This window comes from Tetrao urogallus (assembly GCF_951394365.1).
Source record: "Tetrao urogallus genome assembly, chromosome: 1".
NCBI lineage: Eukaryota > Metazoa > Chordata > Aves > Galliformes > Phasianidae > Tetrao > Tetrao urogallus.
The window spans coordinates 140842223-140865968 of NC_136813.1; the positions used below are offsets into that span (position 1 = coordinate 140842223).

The following is a 23746-nucleotide window of genomic DNA, read 5'->3' on the forward strand; positions in this document are numbered from 1 at the left end:
ATGCAAATGCTTAAACACTTCTGCAGTTTCAGGGTTTTTTTTTAATATTTGGATTTCCCTCCCTCTCTACTGTGCATACCATCAACTGATCCAAGTTCTTCTTAGACTATACAGTTTTAATTTTTTTTTCCTCTCCAGAAATAGGATTAATTTATCATGTTTTGCTATGTATAGGTCCTGGTCTAAGTTTTCTTTCTGGGTTCCCTGTGAAAAAAATGCATACGTGAATGCAGAGATTCGAAGTCTGACCTGTAAAAGCAGTGCTTGATTTAGACCAAGGCGCTGGTGTGCTTTTTAGCCATAAGAAGTGGTTCACTACATTTTTCACAGGAGATGGGCTTGATCAAAATGCAGGGTTAGCTCTCTTGTTTCTATATACTTCAGAATATTTTTCTGAAGTAGCTTATGCATAAGTTGCAGTTGTTCTTGATGAAAACGATGAAGCTGAACTTAAAAGTTGAGAATTTTCAATTTTATTTTGTCAGATTCCTGTTCTTTACACGGTAATTAATGATATCAAACTCCTTTCATTGTAAATTGCTTTTTAATTTTTTTTGCAGTAAAGAGTTTTATCAAGAAATCCAAACTTGAGAAATTGCTACTGATAGTAATTTCTTACTGGATAATAGTGTGCTTAAAGTAATACTATAATAGGATAGTAGAAATGAACCGTAGAATCAAAGAGTGGTTTGGGTTGGAAGGGAGCTTTAAGATGATGTAGGTCAAGCCCCCAGCTACAGGCAGGGACGCCTCTCTCTGGACCAGGCTGCTCAAAGCCCCGTGCAGGCTGGCCTTGAATGCCTCAAGGCTGGGGGCATCCAGAACCTCGCTGGGCAGCCCGTTCCAGTGTCTCACCACCCTCACAGTAAAGAATTTTTTCCTGATATTTAGACTAAATCTGCTCTCTTCCAGTTTAAATCCATTTTTCCTCGTCCTGTTCCTAGACACCCTTATTAAAAAGTCCCTCCCCAGCTTTCCTGTAGGTTCCCTACAGGTACTAGAAGGCCACTATCAGGTCTCCTTGGAGCCTTCTCTTCTCCAGGCTGCTCAGTATGCTTTGCATATTGATTTTTAAAAGGTTTTATGGAATGACCGGATTGAGGTGATTGAGCAAGATTGGAAAAAATGTCTTTTTATGCAAAGACTATTTTCTCAAGAGATTTAATTATCAAGTCTTCAACACCAGGCTGGACAAGTAAGAGACATTATTTTATCTCTTGGGCGTGTTAGTCTTTCAGCTGAAGTCTACCTTGAGCATGTATGTATGTATCTCATACAGTTACTCTGGTAGCCTCTTGTGCCAGAGCAGAAATCTATACATCAGGTACTTGCCCTGCAATGTGCAACCTTGAATCAAGTTTTTCAGATCATTCTCATTAAATGTCTCATAAAGGTGATCAACAGTTCTGACACATTTTATCTGGAAGGTGATATCTTCAAGCCAATAATGGTAGGAGGTAGTGGAATTTGTGTAAACTCTTGTGTCAGAAACCTAATCCAAGATGCCTGGGGGTGAATATTTCATGGCTGTTTATTTATTTATTTATTTTTTAGTAGGGCTCTCCTTTTCACAGGTTGAAGGTTAATATTTTCAAAAGACAGAGCACTGATATATTTTAATTGTTATTAAGGACTAAAAGGACTCTAGGAGTTTTGGTAGAGCAGGAGAGATTTGTGTTCTTCTTTCCTGCCCATTTTCAATCCCTACGAACACCTTTGCTTCCCTTAAGACTTAATTTAGTGTCACCCATTCCCAGCACTACTGCTGGTATTGCTACTGAAAGCACAGTAGGTTGTCATCTTCTGGAGTAGTGCACAGAGACAGAAGTGCAGTGTGGTTCTGGCCCTTGGATGCTTTTTTCATTATTTCAACGTGCCAGAGGAAAGAAGGGTTTAAGAAAATGTGCTGCCAACTGTCAAATGGATGGTTTCTACACCACCAAATGTAAAATAAACATTGTGTAAGAGTGAGTGAGGCTGCTAAAGGGTTTGGGGCCTGCTGTGTCAGTGTTGGCAGGTGTAAGGGTGAAAGGATGCCACGCATTCCCTAGAGTTGTTTATTCTAAGTACTGTACCTATGCTCCATCTAGGTGAGGGCTAAGGAGTCAAGAAGTGAAGCAATGGCCTAAGTTAACAGTGTTGCATCCCTATGCCTTTGATGTAAGTCTAGCTCTCTGAAATAGTCTGGCTGGTGTGTTTAGGTCTCCTGACTAACATAACTGGGTTTAGAAGTGTGTTTCTTTATAGTTTGATGGACAAGATGTCTTTGAAGGATCATTTGTGCACACTTCACCTTACCTATTTTCTGCTGTTGCAGAAACCACAGCTTTGTGAGTGATGCCTTCCTTTGGTTCTTTTCCCCTACTCATTGCTGTGAGCTTAATTACAGCATTTGTAGGACTTGGAAGCTGGAGAGTTTGGAACAGGAAGGAAAAAGAGAAACTTCAGCTCTGCTGCTGAAGTTAACAGGCATATGTGAAGAGCTTGCAGAGCAGCAAGATACCACTACTCAAAAATGTCCAGAAGACAGCCTGTGTCATCTTTTCCTTCTGTTATGACTCTTAAGTATGTGGATCCTAAAGTTAAAGCTGAATTTTCAAAGCTTCTGTGGAAATGTAATGGGGCAGATCAATAGAGGCTTTTTTTGATCTGATTCCAATCTAGATATCAGAATGTTGGCTGCTTTTTTTGTCAGTCAGGGTATCTATATCTCTGTATTTTGTACCTTTGTGTATTTTATCTCCACAGACAATAGCTGGTGTTACAACATGCCCTTTCCATTCTTCTTCTCCTCCTCACTCTATCAATCAGCTGGTTTGCTGAAGGACCACATATTTGTTTTGTGTTTCAGGAATGGAGCATTGCAAAACTCTCTATTGAATATGATTCTGAGCCATTTGGGAAGGAGAGAGATGCAGCAATTAAGAAGCTGGCTAGTGAAGCTGGAGTGGAGGTCATCGTTCGAATTTCTCACACGTTATATGACCTAGACAAGTAAGTTACCATTACCTCTGGTTTTATAAAAAAAAGTATGGCTTTCATATAGTATCTTCTATACAGCGTGTGCTAATTTCTATATAGAACACTTTTCATTCTTCCTAACTACACATTTGTTTTATATTTTTTATTCTTCCATCTATTCGTACAAATTTTATTGCACACTGAGCAGAATTTTGCACCTCCAAAATTGATACAGACAACTATGAAATGTAGCCTTGATTCTGTGTTCTTTTTGACAATAATGTTAGTTTTCTGAATTAATAGTGAAGTGGTGCAAACAACTGTCACTTCTGACAACTGCTATCTGTTTTTGTTTAGTTTTAGTTTGTTCTGTCTCGATTTCATTCCTATACAAGTTAGCAAAAGGTCCTCAATTTTTTTTTTTTCCCAAAACTGTTCTCTATAAGTTATGCATCCAGTGATGCTCTGGGGATTGTTTGATATCCCTGTGTTCTGTTACTTAACGTGGTGTTTATTATTCCAAGGATCTATTTAAATGGATTATTGTTAGCTCCTTATTATAGAAACATAATCTGCAAACTGTTCAAAAATGTGACTGGGCTTCTCTTAACAGTAAGTAATTTGTTATGGTAGATGCTGGTTTTAGTGTCATAAGCCATGTGTATGGGAAATTGCTAGATGCGCTGGGGGGAAGGGAATAATTGCACTGATTTGAAACCAGTGGCTGTTTTTAAATCTTAAATTGAAAATCCACCCCTCTGTCAAAATTCCTTCTCATTTCCCCCTGCCTGTAAGTGAGCAGTTGATTCTGTTTACTGCTTTAAGTTATTTCTTGAACTGTTCCTGTTTCCAAGATTACAGATTTGAGGGTGGGGAGTGCAGAAAGTGAAAACTGTGTTTTGACAAGTCAAGTCAGTGCACATAAATGGCAGCCTAATCTTTTCTCAGTATTACTTCAGCTATAACACTGAACTCTGCCCTGAGTGCCAGAGTAGAAAAATGCTATATTTTTATGCAGATGGATGCATCTTACTAAGATCATGCTAACTCACCTATGTTGCTGCAGTGTTCTCGTTCTTAAGGAACTTTCCTCAACCCAGAAGTTAAGATTAATTAACTTGGTTTTGAACAGTTGATTTATGTTTCCCCAGTGAGAACAAAACGATGGTTTAGAATTAAGGTTCAAATTGTCTGGATTATCATGTATATCTGTCTTTATAGCACAATATTTTTTTCTGCCTGTCTAGATGTATATATTAAAAACAAACAAACAAAAAAACAGCCAAAAAAAGTTGTAGTATCCTGTTGTCTAACATATTTTGTTTTTATTCTTTTTTCCTTTTAAAACCAGAATAATAGAATTAAATGGAGGACAGCCACCTCTTACATACAAACGATTCCAGACTCTAATTAGTAGGATGGAACCACTGGAGATGCCAGTGGAGACTATAACCCCAGAGGTAATGCAGAAATGCACCACTCCAGTTTCTGATGACCACGATGAGAAATACGGTGTCCCGTCGCTTGAAGAGCTAGGTAAGTTCTTATGCTGTTTAGATGTTGAGGAAGGAGTAGAGAAGGAGCCTACCACTGAAAGCGTAATATTTAAAATAACCACATGAAAGAGGTTCTATTTCTGGTTAATTGTTAGCTGGTGGCAATTACGACAAACAAATAGAACAAAAAAGGATAATGAGCTCTGTGCATTTTAGGTGTTTTGATTAAATGGGAGGTCAGGCAGATCGAACTACACAAAGTACTGTTGAGCTTCTTGAAGTTACAGCACAGCCACTTTCTCGAGATACCAAGTCATCAAGCTGCTGCAGTCTTTTACTATTTCTTTGCTTTATATGTGTTTGGTGACCTTGTGTTTTGTCATCAATCTATCACTTTACAACAAAAAGTCTAACTTAAAACAAAACAAAGCCCCAAAAGCTTGTCTTGAGATACCATAAAAGATGATAATGAGGCAAATAATTATTTTAGAAGATTCTAAAATGTCTTGTTTGTATAAATTTCAACATCAGAAATATATACGAACAAATGCAGCATGACCACCAAATTTCTAAGAAAAGGTTCTGCACAAATTTTGGCTGTGCTCTTGCTGCTCTGTCTTTTGAAACCTTCTTCAGAAAGAAAGTTCTCACTAAACACGTTATCTCATGTACCTGGTGAACAGTCCTTAGGGGAGAGGAAGGGAGGGGAAAAAAGCTTGCATCTTTTTCATCTTCTGCAGCAGAATTTCTAATCGTAATTCCAATCTGTTACGTATGTCAGTCAATGAAACATAGGAATGTTAGTTCTGAAGGTAGCATGGATGCTACTAGTGAGGTAATAAAAAAGTAAAAGTCGTAGATTAGAGATAACCAATATATTGCAGAGCTGGAAACTTGAAGATAATTTGGAAAATGAATGGAAGGTCACTTTGGGCAAAAACAAAAGTAGTGGAATTGAAGTAAAATCATTCAGCATTAAACTTTATAGTGGAATGTTAAAAAATGCATTTTCCTGCAAGTTGGAGTTGTTGAACATGGTTTGGTAAGACATGGTTGTGAACTGCTATAGAACTTGTACTTTGCCACATGTCCATCTTAGGGCTGTTTTCAGCATGTAATAATATGCCATCAAGTATCAATACTGTAGAATTTATTGCCCTTCAGTAGAGACAAACAAGGACTTTCCTTGTTTTAATTTGTTTTTCAGGTTTTGATACAGATGGTCTGCCTTCTGCAGTATGGCCTGGGGGAGAAACAGAAGCTCTCACACGACTGGAAAGGCATCTAGAACGAAAGGTATATTTCATAATGTTGTGACCGTGAAGTATCTGGAAAATAGAGTTGTTCTCAGTAATGAAATGCAAGGAGAATTGAACAAATTGGTTTTTCTCCTTTTTAACTATCAGCCCCCTCCCCTCTGAAGAACACCAGAAAGAAACAAAAAATAACCCTTCCTACTCAGGGCCTTTGTATAATGATGTAAATCAAGTTGCAGTTTCTTAGTTTTAAAAGACGACACCAAACTGTCACTACTTGAACTTTTAGAGAAAGTCTGTCATGCTGCTGTGTGTTCTGAGAAATGGATTTGTTTTTTCTTTGGCGATAACCTTACTTGAAATGCTTCTCATACCTTTGAAGGGCAGTTCCTCTAAAAGCTAACCTACTGTTAACTGTGGTGGTTTCCTCTGTGTTTAAAGAAGGGATAAGTAGTTCTGGAGGACAGTTCACACCTTCTTCATTGAGGTGAATTATTTACTAGAGATTCTGCTGATTTGAGGAGAACTCCTTGAACATTTGATCACCTTAGCTCCAACATGATGTGATCACCTGTTCAGCATGTGGACTCGGTTACTGTTCGTGCATGATTTCTCCCTGTAAGCTTGCTAACTTTTGTTACCTGCTCTGTAATCTGATGGTAGAGTGTTTTGGGTCTATTTTATTTTTTTTAAGGCTTGGGTAGCAAACTTTGAAAGACCACGTATGAACGCCAATTCCCTTCTGGCAAGTCCTACAGGGCTTAGTCCCTACCTCCGCTTTGGCTGTTTGTCCTGTCGACTCTTTTATTTCAAATTAACGGACCTGTACAAAAAGGTATGATTCTACACCGTCAGCTACACATTCATAGAATCATAGAATCATAGAATCACCAAGGTTGGAAAAGACCTAAAAGATCATCCAGTCCAACCGTTCACCTATTCCCAATAGCTCCCACTAAACCATGTTCCTCAACACAACATCCAGCCTTTCCTTGAACACCCCCAGGCTCGGTGACTCCACCACCTCCCTGGGCAGTCCATTCCAGTGCCTGACCACCCTTTCTGAAAAGTAATACTTCCTCATGTCCAGCCTGAATCTCCCCTGCCGTAGCTTGAAGCCATTCCCTCTGGTCCTATCACTAATGACACGAGAGAAGAGGCCGACCCCCAGCTCACTACAACCTCCCTTCAGGAAGTTATAGAGAGCAATGAGGTCTCCCCTGAGCCTCCTCTTCTCCAGGCTGAACATTCCCAGCTCCTTCAGCCTCTCCTCATATGGCCTTAAATTCTTAAATGTTGTGATTTATTTTTTTTTTCCTCTATCTTTTCCTGATACAATGTTTTCCTTTGATAATCTTCAGGTAAAAAAGAACAGCTCCCCTCCCCTCTCCCTCTATGGCCAGCTGTTATGGCGTGAATTTTTCTACACAGCGGCAACTAACAATCCACGGTTTGATAAAATGGAGGGGAATCCTATCTGTGTTCAAATTCCGTGGGATAAGAATCCTGAGGCTTTGGCCAAATGGGCAGAAGGCAGGACAGGTTTTCCTTGGATTGATGCAATTATGACGCAGCTTCGTCAAGAAGGATGGATTCACCACTTAGCTCGGCATGCTGTGGCATGCTTTTTGACTCGAGGTGACCTCTGGATTAGCTGGGAGGAAGGAATGAAGGTATTCTTTCTCATTCTTGGTTTTGAATTTTGATTTATATTTATACATAAATTTTGTGGCTGATGCCCCATCCCTGGCGACTCTCAAGGTGAGGATAGATAAGACCCTTGGCAGCCTGTTCTAGCTGTGGTGTCCCTGTTCATTGCGGGGCAGTTGGACTAGATGGCCCTCAGAGGTCCCTTCCAACTCTAAGGATTCTATGATTTTAAGAAGTATAGTTAAAATATAGTTAAAATAGTTAGTAGTAGTTGAAATTTTCTTTATAGTCATGTTTCATGAACTGTTCCTGCTCACAACATATGTTGGCTTCCCTGCTAAGGAAGAACACAGGAATTAAAGGGAGAAGACTAAGAGCTGAGAGTGTCCCTTTAGCTACTTCTGTCCTTTCACTTTATGTTAGAAGGGTCAGTATGGGCAATGCCATTTAGCTGTAGTTTCAGTGCAATTGATTTCCATGCAAATATCCAGGAGATGCTGAAGTTGAAAGTGCACGCGTCAGTCCTCTGAACAAAAGAATGTGGTAACTTAATCTTATCACTTCAATCAAAAGTTCTACTTTTTTTTTTTTTTTTTGGAAGGGTCACCCTTCTTTCACTGGATGATGGTAATGATAGTGACAAATATTTTTATATTTTACGTTTTTTATAAATGTACTTGTCCTCCAAATTTTGAGCTTGCATTCTATATACGCATCCAGTCTTATGAAATTTCATCTCCCTTAATAGATCAGCTGCACACACTTCAATTAAAAGGGAAGTCTTGATTACATAAGGACATAAGCTGTCTTAGGAATTTTCCTTTTACAGTTCATTGAAGATAAATATGCACAGGTAATTCAGCCAGATGAAAAGGCTGTGTTTTACAGATGAGTGCTACTTTTGCAACAGTGCATGTGTACGGACGGACCAGACTTGTGCAATCAAAGGGTGTTACTTCAGTACGTCCATAGCTAGCAAATGCTAACCTGGCCTTCTGAGGAGATGTGATTCTAAGTCTTACTGCATGGCAGCATCTAGGGGAGCAGTTGAGTGCAAGCATTTAATGTTCATCTAAAAATCTTGCTATGCTGTTAGGCAATTACTTGAAAAATAGGGTTGTTTTCAATCAACTCATGCTTAAATATCTCTAACTGCTGGAAAACATTGCAGTATACACTAGGTGTTACAAAAATAGCATGAATACTTCTCTGTATAGAGAGAGATCTTGGTTAGTGTTATCTTGTTTTAGAATCTTAATGTGAAGAAAAATGATGATGATTCTTTGAAACATTTGGATGCAGTGCAAGTTTGAAAGGGAAATGAGAACTTGGAAAAACAGGCTAAAGAAGTAACTATTTGGGAAACTATTTTGTACACTCCTTTTATAGAAATACTCCCAGGTTCTCCTTCAAAGAATAAAGTTTCTTTTTAGCCTGCATCATTAGATAATGTGATCAGTGAGCAGATAAACTTTTTAATGCATGATGGGCTTGTCTATATTGATTAAAAACAAACAAAAAATGCTAGAAACTTGAAAGCTTTGGAAGGATTGAGTTTCAAATTTAAATCTATTTCCTCATATATTATTTTTAATACAAATAGTAATGACCACAGAAGATGATTTTTGTCTCGTTGGTTCATACATCTCTAAGTGTGTGTCCTTGGATCACTAGATTTACTAGTGGCCTTCAAGAATACAGCTTCTGAATTACTTTCTTGTATCCTGAAACTCTGGATTTTTACTCGTTGGCCTCCTCACCTAGTGAATGCACATGCAGAGGTATATAGACTGGCAGTCAGAGTTGGGAAAGTTCCTTGTGTTTCCTGCTTTGTAGAAATGAGCAAAGCTTACTCAGTTGTAACGTGAAGAAGCAGCTCTTCCAAGAGCAACAAATGCACTTATAGGCAAGCCATCCTTTGAGGGTATTTTTTTTATGAAGGTTATATTAGCAAAGATGTACAACTTTCCAGTCTTCCCTTTCTGAGATGTCTCCAAGTTTTGTTTACAGGGTAAAAATCACAACGGGTTATCACACTTTTGTTCTTGAGTTTGGCATTTAGGTAAGTATTTGCAACCATGTACTGAGCGTTCTGCGAATGTTGTGCCATTGGAGAGCTGGACTGCCTTTGGAATTGAGGACTCCCATTCGTTTTTGAGAAGCAAGTGTTTCAAAGATGTGCCATGTTCAGACTAACCTGTTGCCCTAATTTCTTGAGGTCTTTGAAGAGCTCTTACTTGATGCAGATTGGAGTGTGAATGCTGGAAGCTGGATGTGGCTGTCCTGTAGTTCCTTCTTTCAGCAGTTTTTTCACTGCTACTGTCCAGTGGGTTTTGGCAGAAGAACTGACCCAAATGGAGATTACATCAGGTAACTCACACTCCAGAATTTTCAGTAAATTCACTGACATTGCCAAATAGCTCAATATTTAAAATGGATTGTTTTCTTTCTTTTTTTTTTTTTTTTTTAAGACGTTATTTGCCTGTACTTAGAGGTTTCCCTGCAAAATACATCTATGATCCTTGGAATGCCCCAGAGAGTGTCCAGAAAGCTGCAAAATGTGTCATAGGAGTTAACTATCCCAAACCAATGGTAAACCATGCGGAAGCAAGTCGTCTGAATATTGAGAGGATGAAACAAATTTACCAGCAGCTTTCACGATACAGAGGACTGGGTATGGCTGTAGGCTATTGGCTTCATTTATTTGTAGATGTATCTTGCCTTCTAGCAGCTAATGATTTCATCCCATGGATAGGTGTGAACTCAGTGTTGCAACCAGGGTTGTACAGCCAAATAAATGAAAATATTAAATACAACCAAGAGGGTCAAAAGAGCTAAAGTGGACTGCACAAATCTTGTCCAGAAAATTTTCTCTGAATTTATGGAAACTTCTGGTTAATTAAACTGACCAGCATATGTTCTTCTGAATATTATGTTACTCTTGTACAGCTCAGTTTTAACACCACTGGCTAGAAAATGTTATTCATAACTTCAGTCATACGATTTTCAAGTGCTGTTATTCAGATAGAAACTACTGCAGCCTCTGTTAACATTCTGCCTAATTTCAGTTAGGAAAGACCTTTGCCTTTTCTCTGGAAAGAAAACCACATGCATGTAGATTGCTCAGGAGGCTGTAAGTAGTCTTTATTCAGATAATACTAGATATTGAATCGGGATACACTGCAGTCCAATGCAATCTAGTGGCACTTGTAACTAATATATACTAGAAAATGTATGCAGAACATTATGTGGAAAATGCCTGCTATGTAACTGAATTACCTGTGAAGATCTCAGCAGCAGGGGAGAGAGAGAGATGTTGTCCTATTATAAAGGATACTTGGACTACTTGGGATGAGGATGGAGAATTGCCTGCCATGAGAACAACGGATGCTACCTTTAATCGTTTTGTTTGGCTTATGTCTTTATGGCTACATATCTTATTTCGTTGCTTAGGTCTTCTTGCAACAGTGCCTTCTAACCCCAATGGAAATGGAAATGGTGGCCTAATGAGTTTTTCACCAGGAGAAAGCATTTCTGGTTGCAGCAGTGCAGGAGGTTAGTCATACTGTTTTTTAATACGTAGAAATACTGAAACTGAATAGCTGAAATGTCTTTGTGTAAGGCCCTGGTACTGTGTGTTGTAAGAGAGCTGTTTTCACAAGACAGTTTCTGGAGCAACTTAATTGCTTCCAGTTTTATTCAGTGTTGGTAGTATTTGTATACAGACAGTTTTAAATCTCCAACTTTTTATTATATTTATAGAAAAATTTTATTCATGTTTTTCCTTTTCTCAAAGTAATTTCTCAACACATATCAAACAGTTGGATTTGCCAAATTGGAATGCTGTTGTTTTGGCTTTTTTTTTCCTGCTTCACTAGGAGCTCAGCTGGGAACTGGAGATGGTCAGACAGTTGGAGTTCAGTCATGTGCCCTAGGAGACTCTCATACAGGAGGAAGTGGAGTTCAGCAGCAAGGTACTGTGGGAGTGCCCATCTGTACAGGATCTGCAAATCTGTGCAAGTAGGGAAAAAATGGACAGAACATGAAAATAAGATGGATAATTTTTTGTGGAAGTTGCTGTCTAAGCTTGAGCTGGCCTTGTTTCTGTTCTTGAAACATAAAAATTGTTTCTTAGAGTGAACTTATCTTTACCTCTGAAATATCAATATTGTTTTGGATAGGTATGTTTGGAAGTGAAGGGAATCACAAGTGTGACTAAACGAAACAAATTATTGAAATGTATTCTAGGTTTATTTTAAATGAATAACACTGGAAGATGAGTTCACTTTGTATATCTGACTGCAAAATGCACGTTACCTTTTCCCTGATTTCATTAACACTCTTCCATATATAATGAAATTCCACAGGTCTTTTTTTTTTTTTTTTTTTTTTGCTGGAAACTTTTGTAATGCGTAAACAAATTTCTGGTCACTCCACAGAAACTTAAAATGTGGCTTGTAGTGGTCAAAGTTGCAAGCTAACAGAGCACAACTGGATTCCCAGTGTATGTTTATTCATCATGAAAGGTTGTAATCTTTGTTTTGTTTAAACATGCAGAACATAAGCAGAGTACAACAGAACAAGAAACTGCAGCTGCTCTTGCTAATTTGGCCTGCTTTTTCAAATAGCTTTTATCTATTTGTTTTTTTTTTTTCTACAGCTTCATTAGGCTGAGGATTTGTTATTATTTCTGTAACCAAATAGTTTAAAAGGAAGAGGGGAACTCACAGTGCCAATGCTAAATTTTGTAACAACTTAAATATTTTACTGTGTCCGAACAGACTGCCTTACTCTGTTTGCTACAAATGCAGTGTCTTGACTGTGTGCACTTAATACATTCAGGACAGTCTGTCTGAGGATTTTTCTTGATGGGGAAGAAACTGTACTTTTTGTTAGTGTTAGTAATGTAACCACACTTTCTGAAGTTCTGAATTTGATTTGTCATCTACTGTATCTGAACAGGTTACTGTCAAGCAAGCAGTATCTTACGCTACGCTCATGGAGACAATCAGCAATCACACTTAATGCAACCAGGTAATTAAAACAAAAAAAAACAACACCAAAACCCAAACCAGCCAAACAAAACACCTTTTCCTGAATTTATAGAAGTACAGTAGTAGTGTCTTGAATTATAAATACTGATTTTAAATTATCAGGAAGAGCATCTCTTGGTACTGGCATTAGCGCTGGGAAACGGCCAAATCCAGAAGAAGAAACTCAAAGTGTTGGGCCAAAAGTCCAGCGGCAGAGCACAAATTAAACTGGTAAGAACTGAGAATACTTATGGGAAAAAACCAGTGGCTATTGGACACTTATTTGAGGTGTTAAGGAAAGGAAGATTGTTAAACTGGTTTCAGACATATTAGCAGAGATGCTTATATAGCTTCAGTTACTTTCTGCTTCTCCTGCATCTCGCCTTAAATTGTGCTAGCAGCTTCTAACATGAATCAGAAGAGTAACACAGCCTACAAGGAAAATCTCAGAGCCTGGATTAGTCCTAGATGTGCAAATGGGCTAAGGAGAGCATATCTTTGAGAGACATCACAAAGAGTGTGAAACACTGTTGTAGTTATTGGATGAAAAGACCGAGGGATGAAAAAGATTTGATGTCTAGAGTGTTTTCCATTGGTCTGCAACCTGGGCACGATGCTCAGATTGGTAGTTTGTCAAAAAGAGCTATGATGAAAAGTACTTGAATCTGAGGAAGACGTTCCTAGATACATACGAATAGATGTGAAAGTGTGTAGAAAGAAGCAGACATTGGGGAAGGAGTTGGATTTGTGTGCAATCATCAACATAGAGAAGTTAACTGGATTTTGTGTTTTGGGTACAGTTAATGGTATGGAGAAAGGAAAGCAGACCAAAGGTGTAAAATCCTTTCTCCCAGTGAGTGTGAATTGAAAGGAACAAGGGAGATACTCTGTAAGACATGTTAAAGAGCAATTAGAAGAAAAGGCAAAGAGTGAAAGGCTATCTGCAGGAAAAGTGGACAAGTTTAGATGGTAGGAGAGACTGTATAGATGAAAGGTGGTGGACATGTCATCGCATCCTTAACTTTCAGAAAAGAGGTTTAAGATTTGGTTGGTACAGTGTTTGAAGAATAAGGATTAAAACATAAACGTGTTAGGCTGTGGTGGATTTGGAAGATAGGAATTCCATGCAGCAAGCATAGAAAATGCAGTCAGCATCTCCGGAGATAAAAAGAGAAATTCAATCTACTTCATTTGGTTTTGACAGGAAGATCTAATTTTGCTTGTTATGTGGTGTCAGCACTTTGACAAAGTCATTGCAGTGCATTATGAACAATTGTATTGCGCTGATTTGATTCAGTGAAGAACAGTGCTTTCATACTGCCCGCCACTTCTTTCTGGAAGAAGATGGAAACCAGAGCCTGATCAGGCTGATATTTTGGCATGTACGTGAAGGCCTGCAAACTGCACTGCTGTGTTCTCAAACCGTATTTTGGTATTCTGATGGGCCTGAATGGAATACAACTCCAGAATCCATGTTTCAGTAGACATCTAATCCTTAGTATGTGCACATTAATTCAGCATCATGGTTAGTGTTGCAGCATTGCCTAGGTGCTCATGTCTGTATAGAAATGCCTTTAGAGCGAATGCTTGGTTCCCATCCGAGCTGCTTTTCCATTGAGAGATGGGCTGGAGGGTTATCTAGTTTGGCAGAGGAGACTGCTTTTGGTATGGGCATTGAAAGCATTCTGGAAAAGAACATCACAGTAAAATACAGAAACCAGCCAGGAAATTCTGAAAAGCAGTGCTGGTAAAAAGATGTTGACATTCAGAACAGTATTAAAATACAGAATTTGAGATTGAGTTTTTTATTCCCTGGTCTCTAAGAAGAAAGAAATGAGTATTTGAGCTACTATGGGGGGGGACAGAGCATACTGCACTGAGAAGAGGGGAAGAGTATTGCTTCCTTGAACTGTTTCTACCTTCTTCAAAGCCTGCGTGACAAACTGCTCAAGAATGTTTCTTTTTCTCTCGTAGCATTATTAGAAGAGGAGATACCACTTAACATGCAGGACAAAGTCTCTGCTACTCCGTATTGGAACTGAAGAGTTGTGGGAGTACTCGTAATAAAATAACATGCTTTTTCATAAATTATTTTCAATTGTTCTCAGTTGTTGTAAAGTCCAATTTTTGGAGCACATTATTTCTAACTGGCATTTCTATGGTTTTTAACTTTTTAATGACTCTTTCACAAAGGACAAATTGAGTTTTGTATATAAAGTATTTGGTGAAGTATTTGCTAACTTAATGTAAATACAGGCGTTCATCATTAGCATAGACCCATCGATATATTTTTGATAACCTTTCATGTATATGGTATTAGGAAGAGCTGTAGTGATGTTCTGTAAAATGGATGGACATAGAAAGCTTTGAAGTTTTTAAACTGCCATTATTTTTAGATTCCAGAATTTGACTTCTATATGATCAACTTCATATTTTCGTAACGTAAGTGATTAGCACTGTGTTTAATCAAATACAGTAGAGTTGTAATCTTTATTAATCACACCTGTATATAAGTCATATGCCAATTTTTTGTCAGGTTGTAAAATTTTGATGTATATGTCCAGTCCTTGTATTTTGCAGTTGCCTTGTTCAGTAACGGCATACATTGTTAATAAAAAAAGAAAAACTGTATGTATGGATACAAATGTCCTTGTGTGTGTTGCTCTAGTACAAATATTCAAGCAAAATGGGGAAAAAGGAGTAAAGTCCAATTTTTAGACTTCATCTGGAAGCTGTGAACAATAAAATACATTGAATTTAACTCAAGTTTAGTGATACTGAAGGAAAACACTATCCAAATAATTTGGGCTGTTGTTGAAATTGTGTATGTATGTGTTCTGAACATCAGATGTTTTTCATCATTAAATTCATTAGGTGTTTCTTCATAATCTAGTTTGGGTTTGGTTTTTTTTTTTTTTTTTTTTTTTTTTTTTTTTTTGCTATAAATGGAATTGACTTGGTAGCCTGGCAGTCTTTCCTGCACTGAAGCTAACTTGCTGCTTTTTGAGGATGCTGATTTCTAAAAAAAAAAGCAGCAGGTTTATTAGCTACTTAGTGAATACTCTTCATCCATCCAAAATGTGCAAAGAAGTTGGGCCTAAATGTTTTCTTAGGCCATTAAGATCTCTGAAGAAGCAATGTGAGTTAGCTGACTTATTTACATGTAAATTGTACTAACTACTTGAGTGGAAGCACAGATTCCTTCTCATCTGGAAGAAGTTAATTATCTGCTCTTAATATCACATGATTGACTCATAGTCATGGGGCACTTTTGTGTGTTTTAAAATTCACATTCGACTCAGGGGTTGACAACATACTGTGTTGGGTGCAGAATAAGTTGCTGTGATGCTGGCTATTCATTGATATTAGATGGTAACTGAATTTTTATTTTACCAAAATTATATTAACTCATGCTGTAAGTCTAGTTGCATACTGATTGGGATACAATAACAAAATCAAAATTACTATTAAATAGTGTTTTCTTGAAATAGAGAAATCTTTTGATCTTCAAAGAAAAATCTTAACATAGAATGGAGAAACATTTGCTAAGTATTTTCCACAGCCAAGTCCAAGTCGAATTAAGAGGTTTCTTAGTAACATACAGAGCAAAATAAGCAATTCTTCTGTTTGCTTAGGGTGGAAGGGAAAAAAAAAAAGACTATGATAGTCCTAAAGAGAGAATGTTTTAGGCAATGACTTATTCTGTCAAGAGAAGGTGCTATTGGGCTTTTCCTGTTGGCTTCTGCTAGAAGAAAACCATGCAATTTAGGTGAAATATTCCACCTCGCTTTTCTGAATGTAGGGGTGAAGAAAGTCCTGCAGAGCAACTTAAGGTAAGAAAACACTTCAGTATCACCTTTCACTCTAACAGTCCGCACATTCTTCACGTAAAAATTTTTTAAGGTGTTCATTTCTATGGTAACTTAAATCTATCCTCTCTTTAATTGCTTAAAAGGGTTCCTCTGGTTGGTGCAGACAAGCCTGTAGGTTTCTAAAGGAAAACTTGTGATGTCATTTCAGTTGTGTTCTCCCGCTACTCCCCCTTGTGTTTGTTGAGAAAGAGTTATAAGCCCAATAGCGTTAAGGGCCACAATAATATCCATCTGCGGGGAAATACAGATGGTAGGTGGATGGGCTCATTGCGCTAGATGATCCTGGAGGTCTTTTCCAACCTTGGTGATTGTATGATTTCTTAGCAGACTTGGCTGGAAACAAAACCCTGGGACAGAATCCCACGTGCAGGGATGACTGTAGCTGATGAGTGGCAATTCAGGTGTCTGAAGGGGCTGAGTGTTTTCTGAGGGCCTTGGTGGGCCTTTTCCTAGCACTGGTGCCTCCTGCAAAAGGTCTGCTCTCATTTGAGCTGTGGTGGCCCTACGGGGGCAATCTTTAATTCAGAATGAGGAGAAAATGCAAAGGGAGTTCCGTAACTGGGCTTCCCGATGTAAGATGCTTATTGGATGTCAGTGACCTGTTTCAGCTGAAGGGAAACATTCACACAAACCCGTCCCATAACTTGGAAATCCTCTCCTGGCAGGAGCTCCTAACAGCGGGAAGACACACTTGCCATCTCCCTGTTCATCAGAGAAAGGGGTGGAGTGCAGCGAAATCGCATCTTCTTTCCTCCCACAGGTAAAGATTTCTTCCTGCGTGCCTCGTTAGAGCTGGGAAGGGCCTGCGGCGCTGCGAGCTGCCCTCAGCCCCTCGGCTAGAGCCGGCGCACCGCAGGCTGCTGTTGCCGCGCCGCTCTGTAGATGGCGCTGTGGGAGCTGGAGCGGCGGGCGCGGGGCTGCCGCGGCCGGGGAGGGGCAGCGGGATGAGGAAGCGGCCGTTCCGCGTCGCCCGCTCCGTTCTGCTGGCTGCAGGGGAGGCGGGAGACGTAGAGGCGGCAGAGTTCAGTAAGGCAACAGGGGCGGCCGCGGCGTTTCCGACGGGGAAACCGATTTTCTTCTTTTAAAGTTGCTGTCGGGGAAAGTTATCGCATCGGCTTGGCTGCGCGAATGCGCGAGGGCTGCTCCGAAAGTAATGCCTCCTGTTTTCTTGTGCTGATCCACGACATCAAAGAGAGGCGTTGGTGATACGCCAGTAGAGGTTGAACCTTTCCACCGATACCCCATTACACGTTGTTGCCGTGTGACGAAGGGCAGCAGAAGGGTGCTCTGGCAGAATGGTGCCTGACACAGCGGCGCATATGAAGCAAAGGTGTGGCACTGAGCTTGTCTGTGGGGAAAAAATGGCACCCACTGACAGCCATCGATGCGTGCTGGATGTTAATGGAGACTGCTCAGGGGATGCGAACACAGGGAAGCGGCAGTGGTGCGTTTCAGTAGGTGAAAGACAGGCCACGTTCCAGATGGCTCCGGTGGTCTTGGAGCATGCTGCCCTACTGGCATCGCCACAGTGTTTGGTTTTGAGCTGGGTTAGATCGGATTGGAATGGAAGAAGCAGGACGGAAAGAACCTTCCTTCTCTTCCTTGTGCAGTTTCCTTATTTCCACAGACAAGCGTTGCTTGGGAAAGAATTCCTCCCTTACAACACTAAACAGACAAAACACCTCTTATACGCTGTCTCACCTTTCAAGTTGATTGTTTACTGCAGTTTGTTTCTCAGAAAGTAAAGAAATTCAAACATGGAAAAAAAAAATTCTGGGTTCTTCCCAGAGGAAATTTTTAGCAGACATAATTGTAATTATACCCCTATTGCCAGACAGGAGATGATGTTCAAGTGATCTAGGCTCCTGAAGTGCAATTGTGTGTGTTTCAAATGCAAATTGAACTCAATATTAAATTTAAAAATGCAAGTAGAAGTTCATTTCAATGATGTTTACAAAATGCAAGGCAGAACAGAGAGATGGAAGATGCAGAAAAGAAGGAAAAGATATAGGAAAGCAGTGTGTCTCCTCAGGCTGACACTGCTGGGCTTATGACAGATCTTAGTGCAAATGCCATGATTGAGCAGGGTCTATTAGAATAGAACAAGGGGAAATGGTTTCAAATTAAAAGGGAAGAGATTTAGATTACATATAAGGAAGAAGTTTTTTATGATAGGGGCAGTGAAGCACTGACATGGGTTGTCCAGAGAGGTGGTGGATGCCCCATCCTTGGATTTACCCAGGGTCAGGCTGGAGGGGCTCTGAGCACCCTAATGGAGCTGTGGGTGTCCCTGTGCATTGCAGGGGAGTTGGACCAAATGACCTTCAAAGGTCCCTTCCAATTGAAACGATTCTGTGACTTCAGAATGCTTATAGAAGAGCTGCAAAATGCCTGAGTACAGCCCATGTGCAGGATCACACCCCAGGACCTTCGGTTAGAGGCAGCTCATGCACCAGGTGAGTTATCCTTATCTCTATTTCTCTTATCTCTGCTACTTGCATCTGGCACTGGAAGATAATCCTGTTAACTGTGGTTGTTCTGACTGGGAGTAGCCGGCAAGCAAGTCCATAAATATTTAATAAAAGCAATTTACAGACAGCAATTACAGAGAGGGAGGATCTTCTTGAGGTCTGTTTTGCTTTCTAGGGCTCCAGTTCACGTGGTCATCGCAAGACCTTTAATTACTTGTCTTATATGTGCTTCTTAAGTGCCTTTTATCCGGTACGAACTAGCGTCCCTTGTCTTGACTACCTTGGTAACTGTGCCCTTTGATATGTAGGCCTTTTCTGAGGGGGCGAGAAAAGGGGAAGCAGTGATGCTTTGCAGGTACTTTAGGTACACAGTAGTACAGTTTTCTTCTGAAGTGCTTTCAGGGAGTGCTGCTTTGGCACTTAATGAGGAGAGGACTGCTCTTCTGCTATGCTCTTGGTGCTGGACTTCTTCCTCAGCATCCAGAGCTCACGGGGCTTTTCTCTGTGTTGCATGCTGGTGAGGCTAACTGAGCCATGAGGAGGCTGTGTGAGGCCAGGAGTTGGATTCGATGATCCTTATAGGTCCCTTCCACCTTGGGATATTCAGCAATTCTATGAGGCTGGGACTGTTGGTGCTTACTTTGCTGCTAGGTGCCTGCTGAGAATTTTGGTAAAGCAAGACAGCTGGAGCATCCAGTTTGGCAATGGGATGGCATGTGAAACCCTGTTTTAAGGACTGAAGTCTTGAGCCATGTAGAAAACCAACTAACAACCAGTAAGGGAAAAATTACCTTAGTGCATGTTTGACTGTAGCATCTGAAAAATTTACTGCAGTTTCATGCTCAATACCATAAAATACTACGTGAAGTAATGGTGTCTGTCGATCGGGGGTGGGGGAAGATTGGAATGTTATGTTTATGACTAGGCAGCATCTGTACTGTCAGGCATTTTGTCATGTGCTTACAGTCCTAATCAAGTGTGTTCCCGTGGATCCAGATAAAGAATAATGCAATTTTGAAACTGCAGCGGTACGGCTCAATGAACCTTTATTCAATTTACATTTTACCACCACTGGCAGAAAATTCTGGGTGGATTTTTAGGATGTGTATGCACGTCCCTTTGAGTAAGTGGGCAATTAGAGCGCATCGTAAGAGAAATCACTCTCCTCCTTCTGTCCTCATTAATATATGTGGAAAGTTGTGACAAAAATGAAGCCATGGGAGATGTTTCATGTGCCAAGACTTTCGAATTTGCATACCCAACCTCAGGATCTGAATCCAGTTTTAGATGGTCTCTAAATAATGAATGACAGAAAACATTGTCACTCTCAGGTTTAACCAAATTATTTCTCCTCTGAAGCGGCTTGCAATGGGAATTTGCAAATGCACGGTGGAGGAGCTGACTTTGATTAGATTCCTGTGGAAATCAGGCCTTCTTTGTGAATCTAAAGCTTTCTTTCATTGAACCTCATTCTGCTGTCTTTACTCATGTGGAACAGCACCTTACTGCTTCATTGCTGAGCATTTAGTATGTCATCCACAAAGGACTTAGGTACACAGGGCAAACACTTGGATGCTTGAGATGCTCAAGAGTGCTTAACTTTGCTTGAGTACACGGCAGGATTTTGGAAAAAACACAGGTAGCCGTGCAGGTACCACAGATCTGTTTCTATGCTCTTGTAGAAACTAGGACTCCCTTTACCTGAGCATCGGCTGTTAGACGTGCTGAGAGCACATGATCTCCCCAGAATGAGCTAGTAACAAAACACTCGAGTGTGGGGCTATCTGTGTCTGTAGTTACAGAGCTCACCTCCCCACCATTGGGGAGACTTGGCTCTTATCTCCAGCCGCCCTCCTAGATGCTCCGACTTCAGACATGCTTCTCCGAATGTGGAGTCAAGCCTCACTTTATAGGCGTTTTGCATTGTTTGGTGGGTGCTGTTCTGAGTTAGTGTGATTTATGTCTTACTATCGCTCCTAAGAGAGCTGGCATTGTCATATGGAGTGCGTTTACAATGGAAAGAGATTCCTGCGGCTTCAGTGAAGTGGTGATGGATTCCATTCCCAGTGTATCTTAGCTATTTTTATCAGATGATCTGTGGTGGGTTTGTGTCTCTGCAGCTATCATGACATGATATGATATGCTTTAACGTGGCAGCAGTTATGAACCCTGAGTTTCTTTCAGCTCTGAGAAGGAAACTGAGATCCCCTCAGCCCAGAGGAAACTTTTTGGTATGCAATGACACTCATTTCCAGAACAGTCTCTTCTCACACGACGTGTATGAATGGGTCCTTTTTGCTCTGATTGTAACTGCAATTGCGGTGTCTCCGCTGGATTCTGAAGGCTGGGCAGGAGTGGGATCTCTTCCCGTTGGGATTCCTTCCATGGCGTGTGTTGTGAAGAGGAAGCTCTGGCAGAATTTCTCTCTGATCATCCTCTTTCATTTCTCTCTGCAGCTCTCAGACCGACTCCACACACAGCAAAGAAGACTTTGCTTCTTCTAATTAAGAAGAGAATTTTGAAATATCTGCTGAATTCTTGACCTTCAGAATTCCCTCCACCAATGTCCCTCTGATCTGAGCTCTCAAGGGCTTCCACAGTTCGTGTGAAAATAGGTAGGGTGTAATTTGCAAATATTTATTAAGCTCTGTTCTGGGTAATTGAAACTGCTGTTAATTGCTCGTGATTTCAATCCAGACAGCTGGTTTGTTTTTCTGTGCCACTCCCACAGGAGAAGCTGCATTACTCAATGCCTCAAACCCCCCAAAGGCTTGCTGCTTTGCATAGCATATTGTCTATCTACCACATTTTCAGTAATACTTGACTGAGTAGCAAAGGCAACTGTGGCTTGTTCCAGGCCAGACAGAGAATAGACAGTATGTAAAGCTTTTGACTTTGGAAATTTGGGAATGATTGCTTTGGGAGCTGACAGGGCACAAGCAAGAGAGGAAGCAGAGCTGTCTCTTGGGGCTCTCAGTAACTTGGTGGACGTAGGTAGGAGGGCAGACATTGCAAAATCTCTTAAGTGGTGATCTGAGGTTAGTTAGAATTCAGCTTTGAGTCAGATCGACTCCCTGAAGGTCAGGATAAATACACTTTACTTCTGCAGAGCGTATTTCACCAGAAAAATATGTATGAGTGGGTAGATCTCATCAGGCAACTAACAAGCAGGAGAAGACACGACACAGAAGCTGGTTAATACTTTTCCTGAGAGAAATGTATTAAAAAACAGAGCTTCAAGAGCGACTGGGAAATTTCAAGCAGCTGCAAAGAGGAGGAGAGATCATTCAGGGCACAATAAATCAATAAGGTAATCAACAGTCATGTAATTGTACTAGTGTTAGAAATTTGTCTTAAACACAGCAAAGAACAAAAAGACAAAAACAGAAGAACCTACAGTGTACGCACATTATGTATATGTCTGTGTGTGTATAGCTCTGTATATAATAAAAGAAAATAGAAGATCAGTGTAAGTGCTCTTGAAGGGAGAAGATTGATGAGTTAGATATTGTTGTGGAGCTGAATGTCTCATTAAAGACAGTGAATGAAAAATGGTTTCTGTAAATGGAAAGAACTGAAGTGATATTCAGGCAGCAGGAGATTCAGAGCACTCCCATATGAGTAAAAGCACCACTCTGGTTATATCTACGGGATCATCTCACATCCCTTACAGACACGTGTGCAGTTGTCTCCAGATTGCAGTGCTGGGCAGTCCTGGCTCCAGGGCCGTGGGAGCCCCATCCATATGGCTGAGGTTCAGCTGTAGGAGAGGGATCAGGATTATATAGCTGCAGGCAAACACACACCGTGGCATTTAATAGGAAGGGCCCAGTAACAGTTTCTGGAGTCAGCTGTGCACGCTTGGCCTGATTAGGCTATGTATGTTGGCTTGTGCTTTGGTTTGCAAGTAGGGTTGGCCAGGAGAGCCCACGCAGCTAGTTTGTGAGCAAATAAATGAGTTCAGCTCCATGCAAAGCCCCCCGAAGCCAGAAGATCCCTGGTGGTTTACACAGTGGTGGCAGTGCTGTGCAGTCCTCGTGGTTGCTCAAACTCAAGGCTTTGGGGCATTTTAAACACGTACCAGACATGTGATTTAAGTTTTTTCTTTCATCTGGGAATGTTGGTTTTGAGGCACTTTTAGATGACACTCAGTAGGCTACACTGAGAAAAAAGCAGCATATCCAGAGAAGGGACTATATATAAAGAAAGCTGGAAAAAAATGGAGGAATCAATAGAAATGTTGGTAAGTCTTACTTGTGGCACATAGAAAAGCAATGAAATGAAGATGGTTTAGATGGAAAAGGGACTTAATTAGATCATTCCTTTTAATAGCCACCCTGTGTCTGTTTATATGTGAGATAGTACACAGGGTGAAAACTTCTTCATTCTGTTCAGCTAAAATGGCTTCATGCACCCTTAAAAAAAAAAGAAAGAGATTTTTGTAGCCAGCAGTTGTATTAATTTTGGAAGGATGGTGGGAGTCAGAAGAAGAGGCAAACACATACATCTGCTCTGTATGAAAGGTATTATATCGTTCATTCCTCATTTACTGCCATCTAACACCATTTCTAATGGCAAATGGTAATGACTGCACAGCTACAGAAAATACCTGAGGAGACAGAGTGCACCCACTGAGACCCTCCAGCCAAACTGAGGCTCCCCATAAGATCTCCATTAATTAAAATCTCTACAGATGGGCTCCTAATTGTAGGAAATGGAACACAATACCTGTAATTAACTCTTCACTCCAAGGCCTTTTTTTCCCCAGCCTCCAAAGGGAGTGGCTGCCATTGTTTGGTGCCTCCTTGCTGCAGGCCCTGCTGTCCCCCCAGGGTGATGTGAGGCCCCTGGGTGGAAACAGCCCTGTCTCATCACTCACACCCCACTGAGAAGGTTTTGTGGGTCACACCACACAGCATCCACTAGTGCAAAGCCCATTGCTCTTTGCTGTGCAGGGAAATGCTGGATACTCAGTGAGATGACCTCTGCCAGACTCTAAGGCGAGCA

At 40.5% G+C, this 23746-nt stretch overlaps 1 protein-coding gene across 3 annotated transcripts in view; it reads left to right on the top strand.

Moving 5' to 3' along the window:
- CRY1 (cryptochrome circadian regulator 1) overlaps positions 1-12623 on the top strand; it is a gene marked incomplete at both ends in the record, with an annotated part of 32289 nt that extends 19666 nt beyond the window's left edge. Inside the window, 11 exons of one of the 3 annotated variants that reach the window (XM_079549320.1) lie at positions 2852-2994; positions 4313-4497; positions 5665-5753; positions 6408-6548; positions 7075-7386; positions 9582-9733; positions 9835-10037; positions 10817-10918; positions 11242-11337; positions 12326-12397; positions 12520-12623. In XM_079549320.1, coding sequence (XP_079405446.1) covers positions 2852-2994; positions 4313-4497; positions 5665-5753; positions 6408-6548; positions 7075-7386; positions 9582-9733; positions 9835-10037; positions 10817-10918; positions 11242-11337; positions 12326-12397; positions 12520-12623 — 1599 coding nt within the window. The remainder of the gene's footprint in view (positions 1-2851; positions 2995-4312; positions 4498-5664; positions 5754-6407; positions 6549-7074; positions 7387-9581; positions 9734-9834; positions 10038-10816; positions 10919-11241; positions 11338-12325; positions 12398-12519) is intronic. The other 2 variants (XM_079549321.1, XM_079549322.1) reach the window with 2 other exon arrangements.
- Between the last annotated feature and the right edge of the window lie 11123 nt (positions 12624-23746).